Source organism: Seriola lalandi, unplaced genomic scaffold, assembly GCF_002814215.2.
Source record: "Seriola lalandi dorsalis isolate HSWRI2012SDOR001 ecotype SW California unplaced genomic scaffold, Sedor1 jcf7180002054573, whole genome shotgun sequence".
Classification (NCBI taxonomy): Eukaryota; Metazoa; Chordata; class Actinopteri; order Carangiformes; family Carangidae; genus Seriola; species Seriola lalandi.
The window spans coordinates 1,550,656-1,573,415 of NW_019525126.1; the positions used below are offsets into that span (position 1 = coordinate 1,550,656).

The 22,760-nt window shown below is 44.7% G+C and overlaps 1 protein-coding gene across 2 annotated transcripts in view; it reads right to left on the minus strand.

Annotated features, from left to right (window-relative positions):
• Positions 1 to 2,832: 2,832 nt before the first annotated feature.
• LOC111663186 (signal-induced proliferation-associated 1-like protein 1) overlaps positions 2,833 to 22,760 on the minus strand; it is a 34,333-nt gene continuing 14,405 nt past the window's right edge. For both annotated transcript variants that reach the window (XM_023417280.2, XM_087176916.1), the window contains exons 2-21: positions 19,035 to 20,742; positions 18,757 to 18,887; positions 17,464 to 17,652; positions 17,143 to 17,317; positions 16,557 to 16,660; positions 16,100 to 16,257; positions 12,326 to 12,905; positions 10,918 to 11,192; positions 10,551 to 10,808; positions 10,301 to 10,444; positions 10,041 to 10,189; positions 9,839 to 9,921; positions 9,194 to 9,612; positions 8,042 to 8,266; positions 7,225 to 7,387; positions 6,662 to 6,863; positions 6,207 to 6,356; positions 5,900 to 6,017; positions 5,528 to 5,606; positions 2,833 to 4,907 (exon numbers count right to left, since the gene is read on the minus strand). In XM_023417280.2, the coding sequence (XP_023273048.1) occupies positions 4,764 to 4,907; positions 5,528 to 5,606; positions 5,900 to 6,017; positions 6,207 to 6,356; positions 6,662 to 6,863; positions 7,225 to 7,387; positions 8,042 to 8,266; positions 9,194 to 9,612; positions 9,839 to 9,921; positions 10,041 to 10,189; positions 10,301 to 10,444; positions 10,551 to 10,808; positions 10,918 to 11,192; positions 12,326 to 12,905; positions 16,100 to 16,257; positions 16,557 to 16,660; positions 17,143 to 17,317; positions 17,464 to 17,652; positions 18,757 to 18,887; positions 19,035 to 20,523 (5,235 nt within the window). In that variant the 5' untranslated portion in view covers positions 20,524 to 20,742 and the 3' untranslated portion in view covers positions 2,833 to 4,763. The remainder of the gene's footprint in view (positions 4,908 to 5,527; positions 5,607 to 5,899; positions 6,018 to 6,206; positions 6,357 to 6,661; positions 6,864 to 7,224; positions 7,388 to 8,041; positions 8,267 to 9,193; positions 9,613 to 9,838; positions 9,922 to 10,040; positions 10,190 to 10,300; positions 10,445 to 10,550; positions 10,809 to 10,917; positions 11,193 to 12,325; positions 12,906 to 16,099; positions 16,258 to 16,556; positions 16,661 to 17,142; positions 17,318 to 17,463; positions 17,653 to 18,756; positions 18,888 to 19,034; positions 20,743 to 22,760) is intronic.

Sequence of the window (22,760 nt, forward strand, 5' to 3'; positions counted from 1 at the left end):
GAGAATATAAAGAGGAAAATAAAGGGAGGAGAAAGACAGGCAGAGAGAGAGAGACAGTGTGTGTGTGTGTGTGTGTGTGTGTGTGTGTGTGTGTGTGAGAGGCAGTAAGTGTGTGTGTATGTGTTTGTGTGTGTGTGTGTGTGTGTGTGTGAGATGGAGAGAGCGAGAGCAGGGGATGCACAGTGAAGAGGAAAGGAGGACAGAGAGAGATGCACACTGCAGCAGCGCCCACTGATGCTGAAAATAAGAAACATTTCATTAGAGGGATATTGAAATGCTAATTTAAAAACAAGTTACTGCTACTGAACACACACAAATGCAGACTATAAATATGTATTCCAGACTCTTTGAGCAAACAACCTCAGAGATAATACCTCTCAATTTCCATTTAAAGCTCACGCGCAAGCGGCTGCTTATTGCTCGCAGGCTATATGATCCAAAGTTAGACATTTTCCCACAACTTATATTTGTATTTCTGCAGCTTATATCTTTTTACATTACCACCAAATTCCATTTGTTGCGCTTGAGGATGGCAAACATGCGCTGATGTTTCTGTCTGCAGCTATTCCACTCTTGCATGTCTATGTTCTCCTCCTTCCTCTCTCTTCATGGAAACTCTGGAATCATTCAAGCTTAAATGGCAGCCCGAACGAATGAACCTTTTTTCCTGCAATAAATGAGATCCCAAAAGCCCCCGAGGAAGATACTCCAGAAATACATGGCATGGCCAATTTGTGAATGCATGCATGCAGAGTGAACACACACACACAGAGAGACACACAGACACACACATACAGATGTTGTTGTGTTGACAGAACCAGTTCACCAGTTATCAAAGAAGTATCTTGCTTGCTTCTCCTCACTGTGTGTTTTCTTCTCTCTTCCAGCAGGGTGTTGGTATCTAAGTGGAGGTCTTGGCTCTGTATAAACCCCCCTTTTCATTGCTTTTGAAAATATCGGGGGTGGTTCAAATATTCTTCAGAGACAGGAAAGACCTTTTTTTTTATCAAGCTGAACAGATGAAAGCCCAGTTCTCATTAATAAAAGTAAAATTTGTTCAGTATTTATCTTCAGGCAAAAGGCAGATTAAAATTTGAACAACTCAAAAATGCTGCTTTCAGTACATGTGGTAACCAAGGGAAACCGAGGTCACACAACGTGAGTGAGTGGCATGCCTATTACAGTGTGAAAGCATTCCTCGGCCCAGAGTGCTTATACCCCACACAGTTCTCTAACACTTTTCAGGAGGAAAAGAGCAAGTCATATACCTCCTTCCCCCAATTATTAGAGCTCTGCTATCAAAACTACACATCAACCTTTCTATACATCAACCATATTGTTATATGACATGACCATCCCACCCCCCCTGATTATAACCAACAACAAACCACACACATGACCCACACTGACTGCACTGACCTGCAATCAGCATATCTTCCTGTCCCATGAGCTGCTCTGGCATTAAGGAGTACCATCATTAACAAGGTGACAGGCAGGCAGACAGGGACTTCTCTAATCTGCTTTAAGGGGGGCCAGCCCTGCTATAATCTGCATTAATGCTAAATTATTGAACAGCCTGTTCAGAGCCTCACCACTGCCAGAGAGCAACACTACGTAGGCCATGCACGTGGCACCACAGAGGTCCACCACACAGGTGTGAAATTATTTAAAGGATGAGTTCATAATTTCGTTCACTGGCGGTGAAGAGTCTATCATCAGTCTACCTGGTGCAATTCCAATACAGGAGATGGGGACAAAAATCCACGGTTCATGCTCCATGCGGAAATGTGTTCAGAAGTTTAGCTAAAGCCAATGAAGCTTCCAGTCAGTTGAATTAAGTTGTATTATATTTTGCATTGTATTTTAGTCAATAGTCATTAGTCTGTTTAGCCCCAAATTCCTGCTTTTTAGCAATGCTAGCAGTGTGGCTATAGAGATAACATCAGATTGCCATGAAATTACCTACAGATATTCTTCAAGGTCCCTTGAAGGTAAATTCTCATGTCCTTGGTGATCCTGTGAAGTGTAATTATCATGTCAGAAGTTAAGTTTGTCCATTTGTCCCATTTTTACTTGCTGCTTGCCCTCCGCTGCAGCTCATCAAGTAAAGACTGTGAAAACAGAAGAGAGAATTTTGTTCTAAAAAGAATCCAATCCAGACACCCACTCGATTTATCAAACTCAGACTGCTGAAGCCTCAGTAGCCTCACCTTCAGAAAAGCATTTCTGCACAGATCTAGGACTGTAGATTTATCTCCCATCTCTTCCACTGGAATCACATTACAAAGGAATCTCTTCGTGATCAGTATGGACAAGAGGAACAATTACAACAACAATACCTTAATGTGCACGTGGCCATGGCACTATTTGTTAAAGAAAATGCGAACCCATGCTTTAATGTAATAAATATCCAACACAGATTTGCAGTAATAGGCTGCAGTAATCAAAACTCTGCAAGAAATCAAACTGCAGTCATTTCGTGGAACCATAATTGTCCATGTCTTCACCCTGGCGTCTCTTAGGCTATCCTCATCCATCAATCTGTCCCACCCAGGCTCATCTCTGTCAGGGGGAATGCCTTGTGTAATCATGTCTAAGTGGAAAAACAGCACCACTCTGTTAATCACAATACAACAGCAGGCAGCCACCTCCTGCCAGGCCACTGACAGGTATCCGTTTACTCTTGCAGCCACCTCAGATGGCCCCAGCGGTTATATTACTTTACTGTTTCTGTCTCATTTCGTCTTTCTGCATTGTCAATATTAATGGCGTGTCAGTCACATCATATCTGCCGCAAAATGCCATCCCAAAAGGCTACTCAGCAAGGTGAAGTGTAATTCAACAAAATATCTTTAATAGATATAAACATTTTGTACACATCACAGCTCAATGGAAACAGAATCACATGCTGTCACACATGTTAAGAATGAGGGTGCAGGGACGATCTGCTGTGCTAGGGGCCTGGGACCTTTTTCGTCCGAGTCTGGCTCATGGTGTTTGTCCTTGTCGTATCCCCTGTTTATCTTTCATATTGCTCCTGTCACTCTCCACTATATCCAAGCCAATAAAGCAGAAATACATCAAAAATAATCTTAAAAAATAAGAATGAAGGTGCAAATTCTGATGAATATCAAATTCTCCTTATGTACAGTTGCACAGTATCTTAGTACAAAAGGAAACAGGTGTAATGTGAGGCTTAAATAAGGACTTTGTCTGGTCATGTACAGAACTAATTCAGGTTGGGCTGACAAGCAGATTTACACACTACAGAAGCCTGTAGCTGGAATTTCAGGATTTACACAATATCTTACTATGTAATCAAATATTGAACAGTACCGATTCACTCTATTCAGAGAGTCAAGGATCAGATTGAGGCCTTTTTAACATGCTATAGATGGAGGAGGGGTCAATTCCATGTAGCATTTTACATGTTGTCAACACTAGGTGGCATTGTCTATCAAACCACTGCAGCAGCAAAGGCTGGAATAACCTGTGAGGATAAAAAAAACAAAACAAAAAAAACAAAAAAAAATAAAACATAAGAAGAATTAATAATTTGGATCAAAAGCCTGCTTTCTCGTGTGGGAACCTTTGTTTTGAGTTAAAGGATATATATTCTCTAATAAAAGGAGGCTGACCATTATAAGTACATGCAGATCTTTAACTGCATATGGCTGTTTTTCTTAAATTGGCCATCATCTTTGTCATAAATACTCTTTACATACAGTATCATATCAAGGGAAGCAGTGAGAAAATACCTGTTAACATCATATATTTACAATAATCTGAATAAGTGACACTGAACTGTAAATTTCTATATTTATGGCACCCATATTATTCTGTTTTTACAATATATATTCTTTTCTTTTTCTTGTGACCAGTAGTCCTGTACAAGTTTTACTTGCTTTTATCCCTCTAGAAATCATACATTTGATACACTTGTACAATCTTATTACATAGGCAATGCAGACAGGCACTTGACCTTACAGTGTTTACAGTATGTGCTATGCCAAGGGTCTCTCTGTCTGTGTCTATCTACCCACACTGCTACTGTAAAAAGCATAGTGTCTCATCTCATAGAGCTCGTTTTCTTTTGGTTAGTAATGAAAACAAATAATCAGCGCTGTTATCACTGAACTGTGAAAACTGGAGAATATGTAAGCAGCATTTACAACACATTGTCACTTAATTCTTGAAAAGTGTCAAGCTTTATCAGGGGAATACGGGGCTATTTTCACCAATTCTTGCATGGAATGAACACATTTTAAATTGCGTTGGAGCTTTTTAATTGGAAATCTGTTCACTTGTAATTAGGTTAGCTAGGCAGCTAAATGGGGACAGTAACTTTAAATCCCTTTAGGTAAGTTTCAACATCTTGCTCTCTCTGGCATGCAGGGATACCAACAACCCATTAGATTGGACACAAAGCATCATATCATTTTAAGAAGGGAGTGCATGCTGATCAAACTGTTACACCACTGCTCTTTCTCTGTATTCCTCTGTCCTTTCTTGCAACGATTCTTTGTCTTTCAATATGATAATACCACAGATCCACAAGGCGGAAGAAGGATGGCGTGTGAGTCCATGTTGGCACTGGTTCGTAAAAGCCCAAGAGAAACAGTTCATGTTGTGAGTCTTTATGAAAAAGCTTTTGGATGATCCTCGAAGGATCACGGAGTGTGTACAGTACTGAACAACCAAGTTCCAGATCAGCTTGAGTAGTGGTCAAACTCCTAATAAAGAGCAGTCAGCAGCTGCATGCATCAGTTCATGTCGATGGTGTTGAAGACCCACTCTGTGAACTTCTTGAGCTTGGCTGAGGCGCTGTACGACTCCTCCAGGAGACGCTGGTTGTCCTCTCGCAGGTTCTGGATCTGAGCCTGCAGTGACGCCTTGGCATCCTTCTCCTGATGGTGACACACACACAGTCTATGTGACCTTTTACATATTAATCTAATGAGCACCTTATGATGACTGATGTAACCAAGGTACCAAACACAGTTTTGTGAGCGATCTGATCAGAAATGTGAGGTTCCATTTTTGGGAAAAGGCAAAGACAAACTTATTACAGTTATTCAAATCGGTCTTAATGGTCCCATGTTGTATAAAGTGAGAATTCCATTTCTTTTTTTGATCATAAAGCAGGTCTAGGTTATATATTAACACTGTGAAAGTATCAACGCGCTTAGTCCACGGAGAACCGCACACAGCCCATATTCAGAAACTTCACCTTAAAACGAGCCGTCAGGACATCCGTAACTTTGTGATGTCACAACAAAGCAGTCACGCTTTCAGCCATGCCCCAAACCCAGCCCACACTGTCCAGCCTTTACTCTTTTGATTCTATAACAGATTTTGTAGATGTCGCCAATGGTAAACTGCTTTATGGTTGTCAAATTCAAGTGATTCAAGCATCGGCATTGATTTTTTAATTTAATTTTAGATATGCTGATTTGTAAGGAGACTGTGATGTTCTTTAATGGCTGTAGTGGCTTTATAAATGGTATGAATCTGAAGCATAACATACCTTCTTCAGGTCTTCTTGTAGTGCCTTCACCATTGACTCCAGCTGGCTAACCTTCCCCATTAGACAGGCTGGAGTCTCTCTGTGAAAAGAGACAACCAGGACATGAGCTGGGACAAACACTGAAACTTCAGAGTAAAGCAGTGGTTGAAGGAGTGATGTTCTGGATGTTTGAGCAGCTTATCAATTCCAACCGAACACTACAACTGCTAATTTATCCCGATTTTTACTAGTATGTGGTCAACCAGAGCAGAGGACTAATTAGTGATCTGAGCTGCAGTTGTGTCTGATTGGAGGGAAATCTGCAGGGTCCTCCATGGCACAGAGCTAGACACCAGCGGATTAAAACAAACACTGGGCCCTGAGGCCTCTTACCCAGGCGAGGGTTGTCGCAGTGGGGCTGCCTGAGGCTCAGCCTGCTGGGGGCTGCTGGCTGTTGCATTTTCAGCCATGGAGCTCTCCTCTTGGGCTGCTAGGAAGACCAGCCTCTGCTCTGAATAGAAAACAGTTGAAAGACATATCATTAGACCTGGAGAGAACAAATACAGAGTACCACTGCCCTCTTCTGGTGACTATAAACAGTTGGGTTTCTCTGCCACACCCTTTTCTGAAAAGTAATATCAGTAATTAACCTTCACTTCCAATGATTTTCTAGGAGGAAATGAAAACAATCCGTGCCTACCCTCAAAGGCCTTGGCAGCGTCTACAAGGTGGGCCCAGTCCAGCGGACCATCTGCCCCAGCGTCAGGCAGGGGCATGAGGACAGTGTCCTGCAGCTGCTGCCTCTTCCTCTCCTGCTCCAGCTCTGAGGTCTCTGGGGCCGACAGGTCTCCTGGGAAGGAGAAACAGGAAAGTAAAACACACTGGGCAGTATTTGTATCTGTTCCCCCGTGACAGAAAAACAGATATTTTGCAACCAAAGGCATCGCTACATTAAATTTAGAGATCATAGGTAATATTTCAGCCTGTGTAAATGTTTTTTGAGATTGAAATGACAAACCTTTATCTAAAAAGACTGAGACATATTATCATCCTTCATTATGTTTGTTGTAACCACAAACAAAATATGTATCACACTCCTACCCCCTCCGTGATCATCAATAACATTACAAAAATAAGAATTATAAGAATATTCACCCAGGGATTTGTGTGACGCTCGCCGGCTTGGTCCGTGGCGAGTGGTGGGTGAGCGTGGCATGGTGGAGCAGCTGAAAAGAAGGTCAGTAGGCGTGTCACGTTGGCCACTGGAGGATGGCTCCCTCTGCCCGCTGTAGATACTCTCATCTGAGAGAGTTCTCTGGAGGGAGCGGCGACTGGGCGGCGGGCCTGGAAACAACGGCTTCAGGTAGGGATGGAAACAAACAAGAAGTGGCGAGTAAGAAATACTGCAAATGATATGGAAGAATCACTTTTAAATAAACAAAAAATTGTAAGGATCAGAATTGCTCCGCTTTGTAATCCATTTTGGCTGTTTTACGCTCCATATTCATGTTTTTTTTTTAAAATAAAATCTTAATTTCTATTTTTCTTTGTTTTTCCTTTTTATTTGAGTTTAGTTAATTAGTTTTTTACACAGCCAGCCCCTGGCAACTGCAGAGGTACCTCCTGGGGTACAAGTGCCCCTGGTCAGGACTCACTGTACTATGTTACTGTGTTACAAGCGTCAGCGCAGACAATTAGGCCACAGCCTTCCTCAGTACCTTCTCTTCACTTGTCGTGGGTGGAGGGCTGTCAAGTGTGATGAGCTTCTTCAAGTCTTCTTCCAGGCTGGACTTGGCAGTGTGCCGCTGGGGCGACTGGGAGCCCCGCAGATTGGCCCTGAGCTGTGGCTGACCACTCAGAAGACCGTCACTCTGGTGCCGTCTGAAGGTATAAAGCAACGTAAAAAGTGAGACAGATACCTCTTATATCAAAGTAACGCACAGTATTTATAAAAATCAGGAAGCGAGGGTAATGGAGGAGGATTTAACAAAGGCATTCCTGCGATGAGAGGTCACCAGTTGGGAAGATTTGTGAATGATGAGTAGCTGTAACTGTTCCCTCGACGTGCACTTGACATGACACCTAACCACTAAATTGCTTCACCAGGAAAACTGATGTTTGTTGAGCAGCTGCAGGGTGTGAAAACAGTGGTAGTCATCAACCGCAAATGATGTGTTCACCCATTGACCAAAACACAAAGACATATGTTGCCCTGCCTTTAATGAATGAAAAGAAACAAAAGATAATTTTATTTCCTTTTTCTGGCAGCCAAACAAAAAGATTCAAAACCCAGCCACACCACATGGTGGCAGTGTTGACCAAATTAAAAAAAAAAACACATCACTGTTAGCTGAGCAGTCACTGGGACAAAATGTCACAAAATACAAACTTTTTCCCCGGCCTCTTCCACATCAACACCACTGACAGCGGGATGCATTTCTACACTGAATGATAATCTTCTCACAACATACAGCACTGCAGGAGACACAGCTTTAAACATTCACAGATGTTTAGTGAAAACTATTCCTATCTTACTTGCGAGTGCTGCCAAAGTCCACAGAGTTGACGGTTCCTCCAGGTTTCCTCCAGCCAATCAGGTACTTCGAGGTTGCTCCTTGACGGGGGTAGAAACTCTTGGTCCCCGGAGACTGGGAGTTCTGGGATGTGGGTGAAGTGGCTGCGGCAGCTGCCTCGTCCTGTGGTGACATGGGGCTGCAGCCCTGACCCATCGGACTCCCTGAGTGGCCAGAACTTAAAGTGCTGAAGAAAAGACATGTATGGGTCAAGTAAGGCGTCACAGAGAAGACTATTCATCTGTTTATCAGGGGTTTTGTTGCTTAATTGTTTTTTTTGGCCTTGGTTCTGTTAGTATGAATGATAAAGGATCAACATCTTTAATTTGACTGAATATGAATTTCTTCTGGTTCAAATAATCAAAATAGGCATTGGCACATTGCATTAAGGCTGTTTGCATATGCACAACAGCCATATTCTCTTAAACCCAGTGGTAAACTTGTCCCATCACTACATCCACTACTTCTGCAGATATGATCAAGTGATGAATTCATAAATAAATAATGGGACACTATGTCCTTGCACTTCAAATGATATTTCTCCATAGCTTGACATAAAAGCTTAAATTTTCAAACAGCAAGTTTTGTGTCTGTGTGCACGTGCGCATGTGCGTGCACATAGTATAAAACAAAGCTTCTAATGTACAAGTCTGGTGGAGCAGAGTTATTCCTGGCTGAGTGAATAAGAGAGGGAGGAAAGCTTCGGCTGATTCAAAGGAAGTGGGATTTAAAAGAGGAGGAACAGTGCTGAGCTCACAGTCTGCGTTTCTAGAAACTTCAAGCACTTAGTTTCTATCATGGATACTGGGAGATGGAGACACATACAAATGCAAAAAAAAACCAAAAACCCACACACACACACACACGCACGCACACGCACGCACGCACACACACACACACACACACACACACACACACACACACACGAGTTATTCCATTCTTCCTCTCTCCCTTTGTTAATGCCAAACCGCAGAGCTTTGGACTTTTCCATCTGGTACGGTACAGGATATATCTGGACTACAATGAATCACTGTCTCTTTAATGAAACATTGATGCGAGGGCGCAAAATTCCTTAGCTGCCTACACAGCTGACGCTAACCGAACAGCAACACACCTGGAGTGGGAGGCTGCATCACTCAGGCTGTAGGAGCCACTATCAGGAACCAGTGGAAATGCTGATGAGCTCTGCGCTGGGACCTCCCCGCCACCAGTGGCGACAAGGGAGTCTGGCGTTGGAGGTGAAGCGTCACTGGCCCTCTGGCTGCTTGCTGAGTCATCCTGCCATGGGATTTTGTCTTTCGCCCTGAAGGCACCGGTGGAGGAAGCAGTGCTGCTTTGGGTGGCAGTGAAGGAGGTGGCGTCGATGCCGCTGTCGGTGGAGGCGCCCTGGAGGTAGCCATTCAGCTCTAGATCGCTCCGCACTCCTGAACGCGAGCCGACTTCGTACCATTTCTCATCGCTGTGGGTGGAGCTGGAGCCGTTGCTTGAGAGAGTGTTGCTGCTTGACTGGCTGGATGAATATGGAGCATCCACCTATTGACAGAGGAGTAATTGAATGTTATTTTTCAAACTTAAAAAACACAATTTCTTCATGTTTTTACTGTAAATAGTCCAGGGTGTCTCTTCTGCATCACTTGATTGACTTAAAGAGCTCACGATTGCACATGCCACTGTGGTGCTTAACCAGATGTTAGAAACATTTTAATCACTGTCCTCGGTGAAAGGAAATTACATGTGGTGCTTGTTGATTCCAGCTCACCTTGGAGCTTTTATTAGGAGACATGTGGCTGCTCTGCTCTGCCGGCTGCAGTCGAGGAATCACGACCTTGGAAACCACGGTGTCTGTAGGAAGCAAATACACATGGGTAATAAGGTCTGTAGTTAAGTGACAGCATGATAAGAGCCATGTTTTATTTGATGCTATTGCTAATACCAAGAACAAAGGTCAGAGTTCCTCTTACCTGCGTTGGTTTTGTCCCCCAGTCTGCTGGCTACGTCACCCTCCCCAGTTCGGGACCATCCGACACCAGTGCTAGAGCAAACTTTGACCCCGTCACCTGCTACCTGCCGCACAGATGGCACAGGGGACTGGCAGTTGTTGTTATTAAATCTAAAGGGGAGATAAAGAAGGTCACCTATGTTGCCAGGTAGTACAGCAAGCCAATTCAGTGTTCAGTATGTAACCCTCTGTAACCTTCTATCAAGGGACAGAAAAACTTACCCATCAGGCATAGACTTCTGCCTCCAATGGTTGGAGCTCATGGTGTCTGTGTAGGAGAGGCTGGAAGGGGAGTTTGTGTTGTGCAGTGTGCGACCCATCACGATGGAGCAGGCAAGAGCGTAGTTGTCGTTTCCTGGGGAATATCTGTGAGGACACATATGGATATCATTACAGACAAATACTGGAGCCAGACACTTTTGAGTTCAGTGTGTCTGCAAGTTTTGTAAGAGCACCATATTTATTTTATGACCTTTTGGGGTTGAGGGGCCGGCCATCGCTGGATACACTCCGAGGCATAGCGGCAGAGGTACGGTCACTGAAGTCTGAGGGCGGGGCCTTGATTAGCGTTCCCCCTGTGCCAGCAGCGCGTGTTTGAGGGCTGGATGAGGTGCGTGGCCACTTGGTGTTGTTGTTGGTGGGGCGGAAGGGGAACTTTAACTCGTAGGGCATGCCCTCCTTGTGGTTCTTATAGTCCACTAGTGGCATGTGGTAGATTTCTGAGCAGCCTCTGTTGGCACATGAAGCGTTCACAGTCAGAATACTACACTGAAAGCTACAAACAGCTGCTTTAACTGCAGTCTCTCTTGCATCTATAGATACTTCCAAGTGCACTCTACCTGCGTGGTGTGGAGTCCTCGTGTGGAGGAATGATGACCACCTTCACAGTGACGGAGGTCCGGAGCAGGTCAATCATCTGCTCGTGGGACAGCGAGGCCACCGCCACCTTGCAGATCTCAACCAGTCGGCTGCCCTGCCTGAGCCCAGCCTGCCAGGCATAACCGTAAGGCTCCACCTCCGCTACAATGCCCTCAAAGTTGACATGAAAGCCCAGCTGGCCCAGAGCATTACGACGCAGGGTCATCTCTGTGGTCTGACTGCCTTTGGTCAACAGCTAAAGAACAGACAAGAGTGAAGGGGTGGAGGTGCAGAGGTAGGAATAAGGGGAGGAATGGAATGCACATGTACATGCACAATGAAAAACATTTACAAAAACTCAAACACTGTCTTCTATGAAAGATGCATCTCATATAACAGTAGCTCTTATCCCACGCAGGCTGCAGCACATACCATGAATACAAGTACTTTAATTTAAAATATTCACAATCTTTAGAAACCCTGTCTCACCCTTCCCCCTGGCTGTGGGAAGTTAGCTGAGAAGTAAATAGTGGTTAGTGAAGCCCAGGAGTGAATCACAACAGTAGCAGAGCTCCAGTTACCTACTGTTCTGATGAGTGTCATGATGCCCACAACAAAAGCCTTTAAAAAAAGAAAGAAGATAAACCCCCACACACACACAGACACACACTTTCCTCTCTTCCAAAGAAAGCACGTGTCAGAACTGGTAGCAGGCAACAGTGATTTCTTATTTTGTTTACCATCAACTAGAAAGGCTCGGCCTGTCAGAGGAGTGATTTAAAAGCCCCACCAAAAAGCACAGCGTTACCTACACCACGTTGAAAACCTCAGTAATGATATCATATCACCAAATGACTATGTATTATGCTTAGTGTGACTTATAATCATAGAGTCAACAAAACAGCTGTGGCTTTTTGGTGACTGTATAATTTGAGGCTACGCCCTTATGTTTCCATTATAACATCAATAATACTCATTTTTTTCATACAACTGTTGTCAGGATAGTGGACAGAGGACAAAGCGTGCCCTCACACTCTCAATCATGGGACTTCACTAAACACTTTTTACCTTCATATCTGTTCAGTGGCTACAGGGACACACCTGACCTGACCTTTGTACTCATTGATACTGGTGGCTTGATCTAGAAATGTATGTTTATTCTACTGTTTTAGTCATTGTAATCTGATTTTGATAAGCTTTCCAGGTGATTGGATAAAATGTAAGTATGATGATAAAAGTAGTAATACATTCAAGAGAGTCCAAGGTAAAAGGACTCATGTGTGTTCATTACAAGCCGTTTGTCTGGCTCAGTGTGACCTCTCAGAGCTTCAGCAGATGGTGTGTGCTAATGAGATGTACTGTCATAGACAGTACTAGAGCTCCACTGACCTCCAGTCTTTTGACAACCTCTCCAAAGTCTTCCGTGTTGTTATTGATGGAGCGCAGAGAGACGCTCTCACCGCGCTCATAGTAGATCTTCATGGAGGCGGGGCTCCCCGTTGACCAACCAATCACATCACGTGTGGCACAGTTAAACACGACCGCTTTGGCCTCCTGATCCAATAGGATGATGAAGTCGTTGGAAATGGCCAATAAGCACTCGCGTTCAGCACCGGCTACCTGATCTTCAGCGTGCACCTGCCAGGTCACCGCCCCCAGACTCCGAAGCTCCGCCCCGCTGTACGGACGCACCTTCTCCCGTCGTTTGTGTGCCAGAGAGATGAAGGGGAACTTCCCAGTGGGTTCTACTGGGGTGCTGGTCACGTGACGTTCTGCCAAGTCCCGCAGGTACTCCTGCCGCGTACGTGTTGCCATCGCACCAAACTTATCTGACTTGTGGGCGGCGTTTTCAGCGTTGATGACTTTGGCCAACAGGAAGTCCCGGAAGACAGTGGACTTGGGGAAGGTCACGCCCTTGGGGATTGGGGGGCCAAAGGAGGGAACGTCCTGGGAACGGGTAACAGCCACACTACAGAAAGAGAAGAAGACGAGAAGGGTTTGATGTTACTGCTGCTGGAATCTATAAAACTTTTTTTTTTTTTTATGTCGTTGAATCAAGTAGTTTAAAAGTGCTGTTTTATGACATCATAAAAAAATATCATGAAACATACAAAATATGCAGTAACAAAACACATCAATAAAAGAACTTCAATTCTATATAATATGGAATAACCAAACAGTACTCATGAAATATAAAACAGATGTGCATGGTCCTATAACCAGGAACCAGGAAAAAGTCTGGTCTGATACGCTGAAAGGACAAACAGCACATGGTCTTGTAAAAAAAGAATAGTGGAGACATCTTTACATGGTTTCCCTGAGGTACTGTTGCCTTTGACCTGTTTCACTTGTGAGTATAAAGGAGGGCGTTAAAATTCCTAAGGGCAAGGTTCTCCTCTTGTTACCCTCTGCTGCTCCTATTCCATTTGCACACAATGACCGTGCTGGAGTTGCATTACTATGAATTAGTAAACAGGTGCAGGTAATGCTGTCTCATACCTGTTGTTCCTGAGAAAATGGGCTCGATTGGAGAACAAATACAGCAAATTGTGCTTTTAAACATATTGGGATTCATTTACCATTTGTGGAAAGATGACTGGATTGTCCAGGCAGTTGGTAGCATGTCTATACTGGCTACATAATTCCTACTGTTAGGTTTGAGAGTAATATAGAGGGTATATACATATAGTCAGGAGCATATACAATAAAAGCCCATGAGCATGTGAAAACCGAGAACTGGCCTTGGATAAGCTGATGTGACAGTCCTGACAAGTTTCCATCCAGTCCATTAAACAGATAACAAAGCCATTGCCTGCAGCGGAAATGTTACAAACCATGCCTGACTACACCCGGCGTATAAATACTATACATCCAATCACAGCTGACAAGCTAGATCCCAGCGCTGACACCCTGCCACTCTCTGCTACATCATGGTATGGAGAGGCAGTACTGCGGCTGGAGCTAGCAAGCACAAACAGCCTACTTTTACCAAACAAAGATCTAGTTATGCAATCTGCCTGGTTGGCCCTGTGTGACTTTGAGGCAGCGGTTGAAAGCAGCAGATTAGCACCCCGCTGGCCCCAGGCCACTTACTCCTCTAATGCTCCGGCCTGGCTCAATATGACCTGAGCATTATCCAAATCTCAGCAGCAGGCAACAACGGGCTATTAATAACTGGATGACTCATCAAATCATAACATATACTTTATTAATAGAGATTAGAGAAGTAAAGATGCATTACTGAAATAGTCTTACGTAAGATATAAAGAGAGTCATATGAAACGATGACAAAAATCAAACAATCACCCTCACTCTTTCAGGCTAGTATGTGTGTTTTGTAAGAATGTGTGTGTGTGTTTATGTTTGCAAATGGGTGACTTGTGATTATCTCAAATCCACAGAACTTGGTTAAAACACAGCATCGGCTACTCTGTACGGTATTAACAAAGTCAACACACCACAACATACAAACATCAACACAAACACCTATAACATACCTCCCGGTTTCACCAAAAAATAATCATGATCTTGGGAGTAGTGCTGCAAAATATCCTGAATGTTTGTGGGAATCAATGTAAGGCGACAAAACGATTTGCTAGGTCAATGCTAACTCTATTCTTTTCTGTAGCTACAGTCCAATACTCAAGATACACCACTCAGTATGGAGTGGAAAATCCTTATAGCTGTTCCAGTTCTCTTGTCCCAGAATTGTTTCCAAACCACCAGGGAAAAGCATCCAGGGAAAGACTTGTGACAGTCAGGAGTGAAGTCTCGACATATGGTACCTCGATCCACAGAATATGAGAAGAAGCCAAAGGCTGGGTTGGTTTGTGAGTGACTCTGGGTGGGGTAGCTGGGATTGTCCTCAAGGATTCTGTGTCTCGCGCCTCTCCGTTTCATCCATAAGGCAAACCAGGAGAACCAGCATTTCACCCTTTCTTCTTCCTCTTTTCCCAGACTATAAACCAGAAGATGTACCCTTTAGGCAAAAAGCACGCTGAATGAAGGCGTCCACTAGTCGATTGGATGAAGTAGCTGGTCAGACAAAAAAAGGAACTTGCCTAGAGAGAAGAAGGGCTCGAAATAAATTAGCCCAAATCTGATGCAGGTGTGAGCTGAGAGACAGAAGGCTGGTTTGACACGTCCGCTCCTGAGGTGGACTCTATGAGATCTGAGGGACTCGGCTCTCAACAATCCTCCCCGCTCACATGCATGTCCGGGTGAAGAGAGCACTTTGTGTGCATGGCGCTAACTCCTTCAGACCACTCCGGCTCATGCTGCCCAAAGGCAAAGTGGCAGGCTGGGAGAGGACGAGGAGGAGGAGGAGGAGGAGGAGAAGAAGTGGGGGGGGGCTTGTATTATGTGAGTGTGTGATGAGTGAGTCTTTGAGTGAATTAGTGTGTGAGGGGAAAAAATGTGTGCATGTGTGTGTAACTTTGTGCAAGTGAGCATGAGAAAGAGGTAAAAGGAAGAAACAGGCGTACGAGAGTGAGAGGGAGCAACTATGTGTGCATAATATCTGTGTATGCACGGCACAGAAAGTGTGTGTGTGTGTGTGTGTGTGTGTGTGTGTGTGTGTGTGTGTGTGTGTGTGTGTGTGGTAGGGTAGTGATGTGTAAGTGTGAACGCCACAGAGTTGCAGTCTGATCATCACGAGGCCAAGAATCAGCCAGCGGAGGAGAAGAGGAGGAGATCTCCCATCAATTCGACAGCTACTGCTGGGCCAATCGCTTCTGTTTGATCATAATCAGACAAATTTATACTTCTGCAGAGATACAGTTGATATAAACATGCACGGCCCAGAGACACTGGAATGGTGGTCATGTAGCAGGCTTTTATGTTTGACCTATGCCTTGCAGTCAATGCTTTTGTCTTAATGCTAGCTCCCTGCATGACAACAACTCAGAGTAGTGTGGAGCTTTTAAGGGAGCACTGAGATAAGAAGTTAAAACCAGATTTTTACTCAACATTGCAAGTGTGTTTGGTCAGTATGGACAAAGACCATATATCATATATACATGTGTAGAAGAAGAAGAAACAGTTTCCACTGTCGTCCTTACAAATTTACTGTACACCTCCAAGCTCTATAGGTTGCTCATTACGTCCAGTTCAGTCATTATTCTGCTTTTTTTTTATCTCTCCTGATCTAATGCAAAGACCCACCTGTAGCATGTGTTGTCAGAGCAGGGGTTGTGCACCCGGACGATGATGAAGACATGCTGAAAGTGTGAGCGAACGGCTTTGGGGGTGAAAGGGTGAGCACCGGGCTCCTGGAACACGATAGTCACAATGTCGTTCCCAATGTGGCGCTTCCTCAGCAACTAGGAAAACAACAACATCTTAATTAGAGAAGTATGGAGACCTGAATCTGAAAGCAAAAGCATACCACTCATGTGGTACTTTACATTTATGGATGGTCAAAAACATGGCACTTGAATACAATAAAAGTTTCTTTAAAATGAAAGTTGGACGGGAATCAAATCTGATACCCGAGCCACAAGTCATATCGTGCATTCTTCTAAACAATACACCCTTCCTTTATGGTTTCCTTTGGCGAGTTTTCCATTTCCTGATACACAGCTAATGGTATAGCACAAAAGGCTGTGCCCTCCATCTTTACCTGTTGTTTGTTGTTGGGTGTGTAAGGCAGCAGAGTCGACACATGGAACATGATCTCATAGTCCTTGTATGAAGTGTACAGGGAGTGAGTGCCCGTGGAATCCGCTGCAGGAAAAATAGCGATATAGCGTTGAGGCCCCGAGGTACGATAACTGCCATCCATCTCCCTCACATGTGTATTCTGTGTTCAGTTATTTCTCCGCAAGGCAGGATGCAATTTCACTATAGCCCAAACAACTAGACAATAGTGGATAATTGTCAGCGTGGATAAGATGACAAAACCAACGCTCAATTAACTGTTATACTCAAGTGTCATCTGTAAGTGGAGCTTTTTGAATTTTTGTATAACATTACACTTCCCAGAACAATGGGGTGACACTAATTCACAGCAGAGCAACTGTTAAGCAAAAGACACATTACATCTTCTTTTTCATATGTGATAAAGCATCGAATCAACTGCAGGAGGAAGTCACCGTAAAGATGCATCACAGCCTGGGTGTTAATAAGACTAGATCTGTGTGTGTGTGTGTGTGTGTGTGTGTGTGTGTGTGTGTGTGTCATTTAGAAGAGTGTTCGGGAGTTGTTACTTTTAGTGTCCAGCTGGGCTCTGTACTTGGTGAAGCCCTTAAGGCGAACCTTCTCCCCCAGCAGTTGGAGAAACTCTTCCAGGGCGGGGCCGGCCGTCTCGTTGTTGTACATCTCCTCCTCGGTGCTCTGGCCCGCTCTGCAGTACATCACCCCCACCTTCACCTGAAAACTCAGCTGGGGAGCAGCAAATGCGCAGACACACCGACAGACATAATATTTCTTTAACAGAGACTTCTGCAGGACTGAAACTCACAAAACATCAATTCCCTTACTGTACAGATAAACAGTTGCACACATGGTTTTTGATCTTTTCCTCCTACCCCTTGTTCATCCAGTTTCATCAGCTGCTCTGTGACTTTGGGTGTGTTGAGGGCCAGTCTGAGGCAGGACAGATCCAGCTCAGGGAGAAGGTACTCCAGTACCTCTTTGATGGGCAGCCCTCGGGTGGTGCCGTGCTTAGAGGTGGAAGGCACTGCATCCTCCAGGATAGAACCTCTCAAGGTTGTCAGCTGAATGGACGGAGACGAGGGGGGGAAGAGGAGATTACAGTGAGGAGAGGGAGAGGACAAAGAATGCAACAAGGAATCCTTGCTGTGCTTTGAAGTTTTTCACGGAGATAGAACACGCTGATAGCAAAACCTGCCTGCATAGACACCAGGAAAAAAACAGATATAAGCTACTGTGGTTTTTAAAGTAATAGCAACTTCTTATTTTACCCTTAAAGATATAAAATAACAAGACAATTGTGACTCAAGGCTTAGGGTAAACAGAAAAGTGGAACTGAGGAAGAAGAGGTGGGAGGGCTTGTCCAAGCATTCTGTGTACACAGAGTCTGCATTGTGCTGGGCTCTGGGAGTGAACTCAATCGCTCGGCTATCATAAGCAGCTGGAACGGACGGAGACTTTCTCCCCTGCAAGCTTGAGGCTGTTCTGGGGCTGTGTTTACAATGGACCTGTGTTCCCTGTGTTTGGAAGGTAGGATAGGGGGGCGGGGGTCCTGAGGTACTTCCGTCTAAAGTGTGGGGGTTTAATCACATGCACCTGTCCACAACAAACAGCCCGAGGCAGGTGCCTTTACCCTCTGTCGGGGAATGCATGTCTATATTACCGCAAACCTAACATTCGAAACCCAAACACAGAAGACTTGGAGCCAATATTGCAACTAAATACAACAGTCTATTTTTACTGAAAAAGGAAGGAGAAGCAAAGCTCTCCACACAGTGGTTTGAGGTTGTTGGATATGACAGGCCTTGGAGGCTGGAAGATGAGTGCACTTCCTGAAGTTTCTCCACACGTTGCTGATATTGGGAGACAGCTGGATAGCCCAAGGGCTGCTCACATCATAAGAAACAAAGACTGAGAGTGGTTTTACCTCGAGCTGGCAAAATAGTAACTGAGCTTTACACACCTTCTATATGGATAAACATGATACCAGTCTAACAAGACAAAAACAGCCAACAGAGTAAATATGCCTTTTCTCACTTTCAAACAAAATAATTTCCAAAATTTGTGAGTGCAAAAAAAAAAAAAAAAAAAAAGGACAGGAATGACTCATGTGATGTGGTGCTGTGGTTGAGGCTGGGTTGTTGGCAGGACAGGACACTATAACTGACCTCGCTGGTTCTGAAGATGAGGCGGTAGTTGTACTGCTGGCCGTGCTCCTTGTCATCCTCCAGCTTCTCCCTGCGCAAGCTCACCGCAACCGGACCGAGTGCCTCGTCCATCCCAAAGTAGTTCCAGTGCTCTGAGGTGTGGGGGGGGGGGGGGTGGTGGCAGAGAAACAGGCAGAATTTTGTTGGGGGGTTTTCAACATTATTATTTCAAACAAACATTCATATGCTAACGAGTGTAATGATAAATAAGGTAATGAAAGCAGTTAAATGCATCTTACCCCTAAGGTAGAAGAACTTCCTATAGTAGTAGGCTCCTAGGTCCACATGCTCCACAATGTATTGTTTTCCCTTTTCGCTGAGCGTGCTGGGGCCCTCCTTTGGCCCCTCGAGCACTGCTACTCCAGCATTTGTGCAGTGTGTGCTCACAGATGTTTGATACAAGTTGCCTTCCCCACTCAGGGTCCCTGAGCCACTGTTACTTGTTCCACCACTTACAAGCCCATGATAACCCATCCCACCTGCTCCCAATCTGCGCCTTCCATTGCCGTCAGCACCTATCTCGTTACGGAAGCAAGGGCAACTCAGCAGCATTTCGTTGCTCTGTTCATCTGCTGCGTCCAGACCAGGACTGTCCCTAGAACTGAGCTCTTCCTGGCTGCCGCTCGGGGAGCTGTAAGGCAGGCTGTGGGTGGACGAGAGGGTGGAGGTAGCCGAGGCTACAGCAGCAGCAGAAGCTCCAGTGGTGGTGTTTTTCCTCTTGCCTGCAGTGTGCCGCAACTGAATAACTTCGTTGAGGTCAAGCAACATGCTCTGAACATCATAGTGGGCAAATCCTTTCTGACACACCCAGGGCTTAAGAGGGGGGCCCATGTCCTCTGTCCGGCTATCCTCTACATCAGACCCCGCCCTCGGAGAGTCCAACTCACCCCGCACGTTCCGAAGTTTGCGGAATATAGACTCACCCCCTGTCTCTGATTTAGTGCGTCTTTTGGGGAGCTTATCTCTGTCCTTAGCTTTAGGAGGTTGGCTGTCCGAGTCCTCCTGAAGATCAAAGATGGCCTGCTTGGGCCCAACATTCAGCATGTCCTCCAGTTTCTCTGGAGCAGGGCTACGCTGGTCAACTTTATCCCCTTGATAGCCCTTAAGCATTTCAAAGAAGCTTTCTCCAGATGCTCCATGCTGATCTATTGAAGAGGTGCTGCCGTATTCGCGGTGAAGAGGGGACCATTTAGCTCCTGGTGATGGACTCCAGTCCTCTCCACTGTCCCCACTGCCGTCCATCTCACTGATAGTCATGTCACTGTTGCTGCGCTGACGGATGCGTCTCTGCCGTGGGTTTCTATGTGCAGGTCCTCTGTAGTCTCCCGGGGCTAGGTAACGGGTATCAGGGCTGTAGTTGTTAGCCTGAGCCTGGGTGCGATTCTTCAAAGTATTGTGAATGTTACGCAGCATTGATGAGTCCTGAGGGCTCATAATAGAGCCTAACTTAATGTGACTTTTTCCAGCAGAGGGCACACCAGAGTTCTCTGGCTCTGTAGTTGAGTGCCACAGAGCCCCTGCAATGTCTTTCCTTGGAGGCCAGTCAGCCACCCGAGCCCGTACACCCATTTTAGGCACTCCTGTGCTCACAGTGGCGTGGACATTGTCTGTGCGGGTTGGCACAGCCCCTCCATTGACCATACGGAGGTGGCGGGTATAAAACTCATCAGTGGCTGGGATGGAACCCCCAACGGTGCGCTCCATGGGTGGGCGCTTCAGGCTGGTCATGACACCAGTGCCAAAGGCTAAAGGCACTTAGCAGATAGACATGGCTGCCTCTGGGATGGGATCCTGATCCCTGACTTCATGAGCAGATTGATTGTCTGGATCAACAAGTGAACACACAGAAGGACGTGACGGGTCAAACCCACCTCTTCAGCACTCAAGCTTGCATATTGCTTCCCCGACTGCGTCGACACTGCCACATGGCATTTTCCTTACACAACCCTGGAGAGAAAAGAGAAAATCAATCAGTACATACATTATCCATACCCTGACACACAGCTTTACCTTACATAAATAAAACTGGAGTTTATGGAAAGCTGAGAAACAGATCTTCAATAACGAAGCTGCTGAGATAAGATCCATATTAGTGGGAAACCAGACAACTTCACGCTTGATTGGCTTTGATCAGTGCCCTGTCAAACTTTGGAGAAAGCGCAATGGTAAATCTAATTACAATCTCACTTCTGAAGCTAAGAAAGGAAATACCTCCGCCTTTTTACTACTTGTAAGAGTAGTAGGAGTAAGAGAGACTTGTACAAGTATATATATATATATATATATATATATATATATATGTATATATATATATATATATGTGTGTGTGGATATATGTATGTATATATAAAACCTGCCTGCAGAAATGAATGTCAGACTGTGGATGTTTTTTTTTCTCTGACGGCTTTTCACGAGCCAGTGAAAAGTCACTGACATGTTCAATTTTAGATAAGGGGGCCTACTTTTCAAACCAATTTCAGCATAAGCATCGAGGGGAAACATGAAAGCTCAGCCAAATTCAAAAATGAGTTCAACAATGTGTGTCATTTTTTTTCTTGAAAGTCTGAGCAGAGTGATTCCTTTGCCCTAATCAGTTAATTTGCCCAAAGGGGACGGTAAAGATCACTTAGCTGGAAATTTAATAAACCGGTTCAGGACTTATGTCATAACCAAGATTACATATGAGTGAGAGAAAAATCATGTGGATCTATCGGTAAACTTAAAGTCTCTTTAGCCGGCACAGCTCTAACCTCCCTCTGTCACCGACTCTTGGCTTCTGACTCGTCTGAAGTCTCTCACGTGCCTCTTTAGTAGCCAACATTATTGAATTGTAATGCAGAGTTGCAGTTTTTGGGATCAAATATCCCAAGCTGCACATCAAAAAGCAAAGGGGCCCTTTGAAAGTCATCTGAGAAGTGGATGATGATCCTCTGCCTGACAAATCGAGCCAATTTGGCAGTGAGACACTGGGGGAGATTAAGGCTCCACTCTGAGTTGGCCCTGCCTGGCTGTGGCTGTGATCACATTAGCCACAAGCAATCAGTGCACTGACGGGCCTACAGCACAGCCACCTTCACACTGCATCTCAACATCAGGGCCGACTTTATACTAACAAAGACACAGACTCTCCTTAGTAGTAAGAGGAAATTCACCTTTGCTCTAAACAATAAAAGTAATCAAAGTCAAAGGAAGGGGAAAGGAGTGTATAGTGCCATGTAGCCAGCAACAGTACCACAGTCAACTGAGAGATGGGTCAAACGTTCACGAGAGAAAGCAGTGTGTTTGATAGGATCAACGTCAATCTACAAGTCACACAAGGAGTGCAAGTGTAAAATCTCAAGGCTTTGGAGATGATTCAGTTTTCAGAGTGCCTGAGGCAAAGTACCCCAGTCAGCCTTATACTTCAAAACATGGAAGAGTATCTTCTAACAACAAACCTCTAAAACTGTGCATATTATGAAGCAGAGAGCCCCTCTCTTAGTCCAATATTGTGCAAAAACAAGCTGTTAAAATCATGCAGTAAGATTCATTTGATATGCAATGGAAATGTCTTAAAATGGAATCTCTTAAAAACCACAAACAACAGTCGTGATCAGGATCCTCAGATAAGGCATTTATTGGAAAATGTTGCACGTGGTGCCCGATATCCTCACGGTCTAATAATAAGCCAATCAGAGCATAATTCTTTACAAAAGAGCCTCAAATGAAATGCAAACCCGGGATGTCACAGCTTCATGGTGACATGATAAGCGCCTTAAACTACAAGGCCACCGAGATACACCCGCATCACTTTATGCAATCTTCATGCATCTTTTGAAATAAGATGAAAGAAAATATCCCCACTGTGATCTTCCATTTGTCACACGAGGAATCTTTCCACTGTACACTCCTCAAATGAATGGGCATCTATTATTTGGCGGTAGATTAAGTGTCTGGAGCAAATTAATAAAAACTTGTTAATTAAT